We start from the raw sequence: 13,236 nt of genomic DNA on the forward strand, positions 1-13,236 counted from the left end.
AGACGGGTAGCATTGAAATCTTCAGCACCGATCAAGGATCCGTAACTTTCTTCCGATAAGGTACGTATCACGTGGCCTTCTTGAGTAGAACCAATGATACCAGTAATGCTATCAACACTACTGCTACATGCAACACTGTGAAAGGCCTGTAGTGAACACTGTCGGATCCTCTTCGCCATTGCACTATGTAGATTCAAATATGGACAAAGCACTCTATCAGGAACTGTTGGGTCTTTGATGATGCTAAGATTTTCGGTTCCGCAGTACTTCAGGAATCTCACCAATAAGGCGCCTGCATGAATACCTTCTTGAGGACTTTCAGTAATAGATGACCACAGATCAGTTGAGCCTTTCATGTACTCTTCGCACAAGTGCTGTATCTTGTCGACAGGAATGAGAGTAATATTTTCTTCAGTTGTGACGAAATCAAAGAACAACAAGGAAAAGATCTCTGATCCCATCGCATCACTCTGACGATTGCCGACTACATGGTAACGCTTCCCCCACTTGTGCAGCACGACTAGAACGTCTCGTAGCATTGGGTATTTTAGAAAACAAGCCTTGATGAATACGCTATGTCGCAAGGCAAGCTGAGATATGGTCACATTCATGACTTCATTGCTGTTATGATATTTTATGTCTAGAGACGTCTCTTCTCGATCTCTCCGATAATTTACCACACTCCAGGATCTCAGAACATCGACCACCTGTTGCAATGCCAATTCGACGGTTTCTTCAGTGTGTACTAGAAAGAAATTGACATCAGACTGTAGATGCAAAAGACCGGTTAGTGCTGAACCAATGTGAAGTAACCTAACCTGCAGGTTTTCACTGTTGAGCGCTTCCACGATTTTGGCTGTTGCTTCTTCCAGCTTCTCTTTCTTGATTGATTCCATGTATTCCTCCACATTTGTATGGTAGTCGTGAATACTCTGATTTACATTGTCGATTGCTTCTTTGGTCGGAAGAAGTGGGCGTGGGTTAGACATACCCACACTATCATCTTCAGTGCCAGTCTCAGCCGTTTGGGCATTTTGAAGAGCAAGCTCGGCGAGAACATCACTTATGACCCATGGAAAACTCAGAAGAGTTTGGGAGGCGTCTTCGCCTGAACCTGCGTGTGACGCTACTCCATAGGTTGCTTGATACCACGCAGCAGCTTTGGCGAAAGCTCTCGGCTTTACATCAGGTGATTTCCAAGCTCCTTCTCCCCCGAACTCTTGGAAAAAATGACGACGAGTAGTTTTTGCGATGACGCTCATTCGGCTTTTGATAATATTGCTGATTTCGAAGCGCTCGTTTTTCAACATACCATTGATGCTTTTTACCTGGGTTAAGCATCCGGAGACAATTTCACCTTCCGTCTTTATGCCGTACAAATTCATGATGGATTTCAGCTTAGAATTGTAGGCGTCCCTTTCGGTTACTGCAACTTCCATGAAGCCTTGTTTCCTTGGATGATCCAAGATAAGATCAGGTTGTGTTGTTGGCGGTGTAGTTGTGACTGATGAGGCAGTGGTTTCAAGAGCTTGACATTGACGAAACAAACTACCAAGGACCTTTTTTGACCAATAATGTGGCTTGTCTACTTTCATCATGTAATCTGGATATCTGCTAGGACGATGCTCTGGTTTCATATCAGCTGCCTTTCCTGTTTTGGGGAAATCGACAGCTATGGAGTGAAGGCCTGCGAGCTCTAAGCAGACCTTAGAGAAAATGCCTTCTTTTGAATGTCGGCATTAGCAAGGTGTGCGTTGGCAATCAATCCCAATTGATCACTGCTGATGTAGTTGGCAACAAATTCTTGTATGTCTTCTTCTGTTACCTCTCTGTTCAGCTTCTTCTTCGGCTGGCTGGTGTAATCCATGGCTTCCTGATTGTTTAATATTTGAAATCCTGGAGCCCATGTAACGAAATACATGTCACCATCTAAATCTGAGCCTGATATCTCATTTGGATGTGGTCGTTTTCCTTTCGACGGGAATACAATGCAATCAACGCAGTGGTGAAGGGCTTCTACATCAACTGCTTGAAACTTGCGTACATCTCCCGGATGGAAACACGGATTCTTGGTTACCATAACATCTCCACTAACGATTGTACTCTCCTTCTTCTCGTCATGGATCTTATTCGAATATTGTACAAATACCTGTCCATATTCCAAAGTTCTTGTTTCATCCATTATCCCCATCATGATCCTTCCTTCCGATATGTCGATCTCAATCCGCGTGCGCCGAAGTAATTCATCCAGCCTGGTTGCATGTACTGCATGGAGTATTTCCCGGAAATGAGGATCTGACGTCAGGGAGAAACCGGCAGCTTTGAGTTGGGTAAATCTAACACGTGGTTGTGCACGTAACAGAGCTTCTAGTGCACGGTCTTCGTCTAGAAACATTTCTGCCAACCGATAGAGCATTTGGTCCTGCCTCTGGATAAATTCTTCGTCCCGTATGCCCAACTGAGAAAGCAAAGTGATGACTTGACGATTAAGAAACAACTGCCCTGAAAAGCAAAATGAAAACATCCAGCTGTTAATATCGTTAAGAGTGTTTGTAAACGGTATTAATATTCACGAGGCAATAAGCCAATGGCAGCGGATCTTTGATAAGTGCTTTTGGTGCATTGACTTTGCCAATACACGACGCAATTTCCGTTCGCGTGTTACTGCGTGACGAAGCGCTGTCTTGGTCATTTAATTACGGGTGAGCTATTCTGGGCCGCCAACGATGGATTTTCATTTTACTTTTGATTTGGTAAATTTTGATAACCAGCTATCTTGATAACAACGACGGTTCTACGATGTTCATGAACGAGGTTAATGACTTATAATTGACCTTTCATTTTTTCCAGACACAATATACTCCCCCTTCAAGGTCATGCATTGATCTAGTAGAATATTAAAAGGCCCGTGCATTAATGTTTGTCAATTGCAGTACAAATGAATTATATTCCGTCATTAACCTCTAATTCAGAGTATCATAAGTTCAAAGAAAAACTTGTCTTTGTTTCAATACCCAATCAGATGTTTTGCTGCTATCTTTTCTGCAAAGTTTTCGACATTTCCACACCAAATCGAACCATTTCAGATCTGAAATACTACAGTCTAAACTTAATGTAAGATATCGTTCTCTGTAATTCTTACCTGGGTGTGTTGTAGCCATAACTTCTAAGCTTTTATGCTTCGACTCGAATTTCTTCATGCTTGGTCGTATTTGCATCACCTTGGTCTTGCCGTTAGAGTCAGTAGGGTGTGGCCAGGTTGATACCACTCCTTTGCATCCAGCGTATCTGATCTGGAAGGCTGATGGTGTGCTTTCCATGTCCAATGCTTTTGATACCTGTGGCATTTGAGAGTAAACAAATCTAGTCAATGCAAGCGGCTATTAGAATTCAGTGGTATTGTGATACTAACCACAGTGAAAAGTTGTATTCCTACGACCAATTGGGTCTTAACCTGAACTACCATTTTATCGATCTCAAATTAAGCTTGGCCTATTTACAAGCGAATAGCATTGGCAGCTGAGTGAAAAACAAACACCACGGTCTTATACACAAAATTGCATGGTTCCTAGCAGACCTTACCGTTATGATTGATTTGATAGGGTGCCTGGTATATGGCAATGTTCGCGTTGTGAAATATTATTTCGAGCTGTTGACTGGATATAAAAAACGCAGACAAAAAAAGTCAAGAATTTACTGCAAAACCTACGTCTGCTGCTAAATCCTGCGATATTGTCCCAACACCATCCGAGAAGCAGTATTTGCTGAGGGTTCCACGAGGTGTTCTGTATGGGGTTTCAACATCTGCAATTTCTTGCACGTTTAAATCTTCCACACTCCTTTTTGTGTCTTTAGATGAAGAGAAAAATTGTCCCATACGAGCCACATAAGATGCTACGCATCGTTCCTCTGATAGGTCACCCATCCATCTTGAACCGAAAGGAATTACAAGGAGTTAAAAAAATGTAATTAGACGATAGCATAATATAATTTTTGATACTTTACGGTGTTACAACAAAATATTACATGGTTGCTAGCGCATATCTTTACCGTTATGATTGATTTGAAAGAGTGCCTGGTAAACAAGAATCTACATGGGTTCTTGTTTGACACAGATGTTTAATTGCATATATTACATTACAATCGAACGGCTTCGAGCAGGAAGGAGAGGTTAAAATCCGTTAATAAGGAGTGGTGGCGATACAAATATTTTTAATTTACTTTATGCAAGTATTGACTATAATACACTTTTAATTGTGCAGAAACCTTTTAAGCATCAAACAATATGTTATGCAATTCTGTGGGCCATGATCTGAAAGAAAAACCAAACGGCCTCAAAGTCTGACAAAGCTCTTTTTAAGTCTCATATTTTACGACTTGTCAATGTGTTTTGGCCGTTTCACAGTTTACTACCTTACCTTCTGACGGACTTAATTCTGGTCTTCTGAGTCCCATCTGGAACAAAGAACCAACACCCGTGGTCTCTAAGTTGGCTATTAGAGCAGGCAAGGAATTCGTAGCATCTAGACCCAACTCGAATACCGTGTTTTAGCACACTCTTAATACGGTCCGTGATCTTCGTCATGAAACGGGGGACAGGAGACATGAGCTTGCAGTAATCTTCATCTCGGAATGCCACGCGTAGAAATCGATCGGCACCGTATTCTCGTACTGTCCGGTTTTGTACGACCGTTTCAGCTCGAAGAAATATGATCCGTGTTGGTGTTACGACAACACGACGGATGTTGACGTAATGTGGTGGGAGTTCTTCTGCTGTGCTATCATTTTCAGATACGCTTTGAAGTGTGACGAGCTCTGTGTTCAAAGCCTCCTCTAAATTACAAAATCGATCATCTTCAAGCCAAACATGAGCGACATCCGTTATTGCAGAGGCAATAAGGTTTGGTGGAGCTTGAGAAATAAGCTTCATCAGTCCTGGGGTGCATCTATCTAGAAACTTGGAACCTCGTGATAAAAGTGATTCCATGGCATACAAAGTATCAAAGTCTTGTAAGGCGTTATGGTCTGGTTTCCATGTTAGAGGCTGATGTTGAACGCCATTGATAGCTGAAAAATATACACTAAAACCGTTCCGTTGTAGACGTGTGTAGAGAGGCCACAACGGAGATTCTTCGATATTGGAGCCTCGAGTATTTGCTGCTTTACGATACTCCAGACACACTACAGAACATTTGCCAATAGTGTCGGCATTACAAGTCGAATCTGAGACCGATATGTCGCGATTCCACAATATGCCTTCTGTTACGATTTGTGGATGCACCACATAGGGCATATGTTCTTTTAGCTCTGAGCTATACAATTTTGGTGGATAAAGCAATGGCAGAAATATGCGGAATCCATCAAGAAGTACATCAACAATCACATATGCTTCCAAATCGTAGTAACCCATCTCTACCTTCTTCACAATGTCCGTCCCTCTTTCATGAAGAACCACACTAAGGCTTCTAAGATCATGTTCAAACTTTGCTTGAAGCGTGTGCGTACTTTGTCCAATGCAGGCGTGATTAACAAATGTGTACTGATCTTTGAATGCACCGAATGATATACTTTTCATGGTCAGTACGTGGACCGCGTCTGCCTTCTTTACTCGACTATTGTCACCATCATATTGTCGGAATTCAAGCCACCCGGATGTTGAAGAAGAATTTTGATGGTCTTCGGTAGGCGGCATTGCTCCCTTTGCCGGGACAGACGAACGGTTACTTCTGCACCACAGCCGACAAAGATCACGCATCATTTGCACACCGCTACGTTGTTCCTCAAGACCTATAAAGTCAATATTGACTGATTTCTTGACATCATTGCTGACAACAGTGTTCTCATTCTCAGACCACCTTTCAATCGTAAATGGCTTGAGGAGCAATTCCACCTGTTCTCGATTAGTTGCAGCCTGTAAATTAGTGAAGGATGCATGTACCTTTTGAAGACGACTGGGAGCTCTTGATTTAGCCCCTGCTTCGGGTATGTCGGTAGCCATTATCTGCAAAGAAAATCAATATTTGTTGTAATTATACAGAGTGGATTTCAATTATATTTTACTTCATTCCTATTTAACTTCGGTTGACCTTGCAATGCACTTGCATTGTTCTCCCAAAGAGGTTCAGATTCTGCAAATTGAACTTGCTCGTCTGCTTTTTCATACTGGCATCCGAACCTCAGTAGGCAAAATGATGGAAGAACTTCATCGGATAAATCTAAACTGTATTGGGATTATCATAACTATCTTCTTATTATAACTATCAAATGTCTTAAAGAAATCGCCCCTGTATTTCCTCCAGTTTCACTTTTACTCATTACCTCATGTCCAGTATTAGGAATCAATCTAATAATATCTTACTGAATGAAAATTAACCCAAGAAAGGGTGGTCCCAAGTTCATAGCACACCCGGGGGGTACTCAAGTTTGGTTTTGGTAGGGACGTGCCGCTGAGATTTTGGAAGTGGACCCATAAATATACCAATTTTTCTAAAAATTTGGACCCATTTATATACCAAAAGTCAAAATTTTCGGCCAAATTTAACCAAAATTGTCTTAGTTTTTACAAATTTTCCCAAAATTTTGGGAAAATTTTGAAAATTTCGGCTAGATCACGGAAAAATTGGGCGGTTTTCCGAAAAAATTGAGAAAATTTTGAAAAAGGACCCATTCATATACCAAAATAGGCTTTGAAAAAGGGGTCATTGATATACCAGAAGGCTGAAAATGCTACCCATATTTGCGGCACGTCCCCGTATGGTCATTTGTACTGAGTAGTGGGACATGAGAGCACCTCAGACCTATCGAATCGCATTCTGAATACGAAGCATGTCTTTCTGATATCTAATAATTTTCATTTTTTGAAAATCACAATATAATACAAATTTTATGACAAATTATAAAAATTTGATATTTTTCAAATTTTGATATATAACAGTCCTCGAAGTAAATTATATAAATCTAATGATATATTCTTAAAGTGTATGTAGCAGGAGGAAAAGCCGACGGTCAATTGAAAATTTTGACCTTTCATATTGAAGATATGGATTTTATTCCCAAAAAGACCTAATTTTTTTTTTGAGTTTTGGGAAAAAAAATCCATATCTTCAATACGAAAGGTCAAAATTTTAAATTGATCGTCGGCTTTTCATCCCACCTACATACACTTTAAGTATAAATATTTAGATTTATAAAGTTTACTTCAAGTACTGTTAAATATCAATTTTTAATGATTTGCCATAAATGTGTATTAAATTGCGAATTTCAAAAAATCAAAATTATTCAGAATGACATTCTTCGTATTCAGAATGCAATTCGATATGTCTGATGTGCTCTAATGTCCCAAAATAAATACTGTCCAAACGTTCATACCCCACCCCTTAAGAATTGAAAGAGTCTTTTTCAGAATAAAGATAGAATATATAACTAAAACTCCAGTATATGAAATTGATGTCCACTACAGTTGGATGAAAGGTAAATTATCGGATCCACCCTAGGTTGGAATTCTATCAGACGTGGAACAGCATTTACCAATTTACACCCTTGGTATAATTATTCTGAAAGAGGTTTTGGTTTATTGTCTCAATGTACATGGAATTTGCCACAAATCTATCGTATTAAAGGTTTTATGTAGGCAACAATCAAAGTAATTAACAGTACTATATTTTCTTTACCCATAGTGTATATATCATACTAATGTACTACGATATAGTAATACACTGAGGCTATATACATGAAGTAGTGTTAGTCTCAGGTAATACCGGTACGCCTATACCTCCTAACAACCGACAGCTAACAATAACAACATAATTCACACGACAAAAATAACGATGTTAAAAAAAAATAAACATACTTTATTATACAGATTATGGTAACCTACGCATCACAGTCCAAGTTCATGACTCTCATGACACGTCAACGGTAGTAAAATATCAGACGCGTATTAGACTCCACAACAGAGAGTTTGGTTCCGTGTTTGTGTGGAGGGAGCGGATCCATACTGGTTGCTGAGAAGACTAGACGTGCATGTGTAATTAGTCTCCTCCGCAGCCAGTTTGGCTACGCTCCCTTGTGTGGAGGGAGCAGAACCAAACTGGCTGCTATGGAGACTAATGTATTATTTCTTGAGCAGATCCTGGGAATTGGTATTCAGCATATTCATGATTCAATAGCACACCACATTTCGCCATAATTCATTCTAGAAACGCTTGCTGTTAGAATAAGAAAAATTTTAATGCTAAATTATTGCACATTCTAGGGAAGCGTGGTTACTGTTTTGAAATAACCGAGTGAGAGGGTTTTCAAGAAAATATTTTTCCTGTCAAAACTGAAGCATCCTCTGTATAAAAGAAAATATGAATATTAACTGCACATCATATATAACTATTCATGATACCCAATTGTGGCATATTTGAGGTCGTTTATGAAGCAGAGAATTTTATTTAAATTTTATATACGCCAAAATATTTTTTAATTGAGCAAGAATAAGGATAGAAAAACGTTAAAAAATCTATGTATAAATAACATTAGACCCGGCAAAAGATTACTGTTTCGTTTTTATGGTATTCTAATCTTTTATTTCCCGAAGAAACATTTGGGGTCTAAAATGGATTTTTTATGTAATTGATAAAAACATCGAACGTGTATACAAGAAAAATGGTAGGTTTTTCTCTATAGTATTTTACTGACCATGGAAATGTACTGAGACACAAGCACGTGTCAAAATCGATATAATGTATTGTCCATATAGACGCCCAGTTATCATGCTTATCGTTGATTTTTTTGTATAAAACACGCAGTTAACCACAATTGAGCGCTAATAATACACATAAATGTTTTATTTGAAATATAATTCCAAAATATGGTACGTTTTCTGCCTTTGCTTGTCACGTGGTAGGCCTATGTTGAAGTTGCGATTATATCTTCGAATAAGTTCCAAATGAATTCCAACAAGACAAGTAGCCGAGTGGTCTAAGGCGCTGATGGGTTTATAGTGTGTCCAAAGCAGTCCGCCGCCGTGAGTTCGAACCCCGCCTCCGCCAAACTTTAATGAAGTGAAATTAAAATTGAAATTTTACTTTAAAAAATTTCATATTGGGGAAATGTGACTGGCAGAATTTATGTATGGCGTGGAGTGGTGTGATTCAATAGGTCAATTACCGTTGCGCTGCTGCACATAAACATTATGCCCCGGCATTATGCACACTTTAATTTGCATGTGCACGTCCTTGCCTCATTAAAACAATATTAATATTGTGGTAGCTAAGTAGTAATGTAGAAAGGAAAGGAAATACGTATGGAATTTTAGGCGAGATTGCCTCCATCAAAATTTGTCGCAAGTAAATACACCCCCTACACACACACCCATAACATTTGCTGGCCTTGACTTGGTATTTGTTACATTTTTATTGTCATGAATGTTCATAACACAGACGTATAGCAGGAACAGTTAGTTGTATATTTATTTACATTCTTGGAGCTTTCGACACATTGTATAGGTCAACCAACTCGTCTACATGATAATTCTGACATCAAAGTATTAACATGAAGTGCAAGCAACTATTCAAAGTCAATCTCACTTTGCCACAAAATGCATGAGGATAATTGAACATAAAACTTGATAACATACAATAGACAACAATAATAATAATTGGTAACTTACGAAATCAGCTACGAGTAATAATAGTGAAGAAGCTATACGTGGTTCGCTCTTTTTAGCTGTCACCGACGTTAGAATAGGGTAATATCAATAACGAAAATATCATCCCGATCACAGTGTGATCCCGATAAATGTCATTTCTGATTTGCCCAGTTAAAAACGTCTATGTCTGTCGTTTGTAATGTTATTGCGTGAGCATCACTAGCTGGCTATCATTGTGAGCATATCCTGGAATTCTAAAAATAAATGCGGGGAATTCCCGTCGGAATGATGTGCTCATGAAATCTCATTATATCCTGGGGCGATTAAACACGATGATTTTCATGAATTGACGAGGGAGGGAGCTGTTTTATTCGTACTGCGTTGTAGTGTTATTGGTTGGGTAAAAACCAATAAGTGGCATACCATTGGATTGGCAGGCTTGGACTTTGAGCTTTTAGAAAAACAAGTTTAATAATTATATGAAAATTATATGCAAATTAGCTCATGAATAATTAATGAGCTCATAGCCAAATATGACGAAAAATATTTTGATTTACAAGCGTATCGGAGTACATCAATGTGGCATTTTCGTGCAGTTTTAAATACACTTGCGGTGTTTCTACATAATAAAAAGAAATCCGAGTTTATTTGGACTATATTTAAAAAGTGTATAGACATTTTTGGGCTATTTTAGGGCAACATTTGGCCTAAAATGGTTAAAATATGCAAGTTTCCAACATGATGTGTAAATGGTAGTTATATTAGGAAAGAAGGTTTTATGTTGATAGGGGTTGATAGAGAAGTGATAAATATGTGATGCCGAACATGCGATCAATTAAAATCCGTCGGAACTCGGAAATATTGATTTTGAGATAATAGCCAAACAAAGGTAATATTTCCTTTTGTTTCCTTTTGTTTTGGAAACTCCTGGTTGCTCAATTTTAATGGGGTTTTCTGCTCAATGCAGCTTTGTAAATGATTTTTACTATCATATAAGAAAATCTAAATTTAATATTTCCGAGGTCCGACTGATTTTGCTTGATCGCATCACAATTTCGTGCCACGAAATTGATGGGGAGGGGGGGGTTCAGCCCTTTTAAAAAAGTGATCCTTGATCTACTAGTAAACTTATTTATCTGTATAAGTGTTCCTAAAGCATTCAATAAGGCCAAAAACAAAATAGTTTGATTGCCTCCCAGTGAGATTTTTGGGGTGGGCCGGTAGGTCGGAAAAGTATTTTATTTTCTTATGATTCACTACTGTAGGCTATAGGCTTGTAGGCAATGAACATTGGTTATGTGGGAACATAAATCAGACTTTATAATATACATGACACAACACAGAAATTGATTCAATGACTGAATACAGGCATAAGACGCAAAGTTTATTGGAAACATTGATGCAGGAACGGACAGTTATAAATGTTATAGAAGTTTTACAGAAATGATTATTTAGAAAATATATAGTTTGACCTACCTACTACTACCAATCAGTCTGGAGTTATTAGCAAAAAGGTCAAAGGTTGAAATTTGGACTCAACATGGGTCAAACACGGAAAATGTATCCGATTTTGATCAAATGGTGTCAAAATGTTTTTCTTGTTGTAATAATTGAGAAAAAGAATAGTTTTTACTATGTAGAGCGAGTTTGGGAGAGTGAGTTGGCGCAGTGGTAGTTCCCTCGACTTGCACCACTGAGGTCCCGGGTTCAAGACCCGGTCGTGTCCAACGACTGTATATGTGCATTTGGGTTATCCCGATTCCATGCTCGCTCTCGCAGGTTTTCTCCAGGATCTCCAGTTTCCTCCTGCTTTCAAAAAATCGGTGATTTCGTAAAAACAGTGGCATGATCGACGGGAACTAATATTCTGTGCAGCTCCCCAAATTCCATTGGGTGAAGGAAGTTTTTGATAACCAAATAACTAATCATCGATTAAACAAACTTTATCACGAGGTTCGCCCTCGCAAATAATAAAGGAGACAAGTAGAAAAAGTGATCCCGCCTGGGAATCAAACCCAGGACCTCAGGTTTACAAGACCTGTGCCTTAAAGGCTTAATGTACGATTTCCTTCAAATTTTAAATTTGTCATTATATACCGTACTCAAAATGCTGAAATAATACTAGTAATAATTATCGAGAATGGTTTCTGTCCATTTTGAGCTGAAATAACGAGGTAATGTGAAAGAAACACTGCTTGTTATTTTGGCCGTTTAACACGCAGTTCTATGGGAGGACATAAAGTCATAATTCTTAAAATTATGACTTTATGTCGAACTTTGCTCTGTTTACCTACAAACACAACACATTTGGCTGATTCCATTTAGGTGCAAGTTGTGACATGTGTAAACATTACAAATATGCCAAAAAATCAGGTTTGAAAAAAATTTACCAAATTCATATTATAAGATCGTACATTATGACTTTAATAAACCTGAGGTCCTGGGTTCGATTCCCAGGCGGGATCACTTTTTCTACTTGTCTCCTTTATTATTTGCGAGGGCGAACCTCGTGATAAAGTTTGTTTAATCGGTGATTAGTTATTTGGTTATCAAAAACTTCCTTCACCCAATGGAATTTGGGGAGCTGCAGAGAATATTAGTCTGCGATAGGTTCGGCTGCAACTGGCTTAGTTGATGCGATCTGATTGTGATGATTCACCATGGCAGCGAAATTACAGCGCTTTGAATCCTTCAAGATCTAGCTGGAAAAAGGCGCTACATAAATTTATTTTATTTATACCGGGCACACACAGAATGTTTTATAAAATGTTTTAAAATGTGGGCAAAATATTGATAACATTAAATGTTGGGTTATATAAAAGTCATGAAAACATTTGAAAAACGTCTTGTGTGAAAAAATGTTTCAAAATGTTGAAAAAAATGTCCTTATAAAATAATTTTTGCAAACGTTTAAAAGAATATTTCTTAAGCTTGCATGCATGTTTGCAAAAACATCAAAAACTGTTCATAAAATTTTATGAAGCATGTTATATACCCTTTATACAGTTTTTCTAACCTGCAAATGTTTTAGAACATTTTACTCGGTGCGCATGCCTATTATACAAGGTGTTATAGTATTATAATATTACATATATTATAGTTTTATATTTTATATTTTAATAGTGAGTGCTGTGGTTGTTTCCAGTCATGTTTCATTTTATCTTGGGATGTTAAACTATACAATTTTGAATCATTTTCTGAATCTATTGTTTTACAGTATGCCTCCTGATTATTTTTTGAAGAGGATATAGATAGGACAGTCCACCAAGCATTCATCATTGGTAGCCAATTCGCAATAAAATGCACCTTACAATACGCACCTTCCACTACAAGAATGGGTAGTGATGTAAATGTCATATTCTGAAGCAACACCTGGGGCGGCTTTCCCGCCATTTCGGAACGCACATAATTGACGAGGTTAAAGCTGCAGAAATGACCAATAAAGACAGACCAATAAAGACATACCAATAAAACAGACCAATAAAGACAGACCAATAAAGACAGACCAATAAAGACAGACCAATAAAACAGACCAATAAAACAGACCAATAAAGACAGACCAGACCAATAAAGACAGACCAATAAAGACAGACCAATAA

General features: G+C 38.3%; 1 protein-coding gene across 1 annotated transcript; it reads right to left on the minus strand.

Moving 5' to 3' along the window:
* Window positions 1–1,696: 1,696 nt before the first annotated feature.
* Window positions 1,697–9,892, minus strand: LOC140150410 (uncharacterized). Its single transcript, XM_072172423.1, has 5 exons — window positions 9,659–9,892; window positions 4,419–6,001; window positions 3,710–3,929; window positions 3,143–3,338; window positions 1,697–2,502 (listed from the first exon to the last, which is right to left on the minus strand). Exons 2-5 carry the CDS (start codon window positions 5,996–5,998, stop codon window positions 1,697–1,699), a joined length of 2,802 nt encoding a protein of 933 aa, XP_072028524.1. The 5' UTR covers window positions 5,999–6,001; window positions 9,659–9,892.
* Window positions 9,893–13,236: the final 3,344 nt, after the last annotated feature.

Source organism: Amphiura filiformis, chromosome 1 (genome assembly GCF_039555335.1).
Source record: "Amphiura filiformis chromosome 1, Afil_fr2py, whole genome shotgun sequence".
NCBI classification, from domain to species: Eukaryota; Metazoa; Echinodermata; class Ophiuroidea; order Amphilepidida; family Amphiuridae; genus Amphiura; species Amphiura filiformis.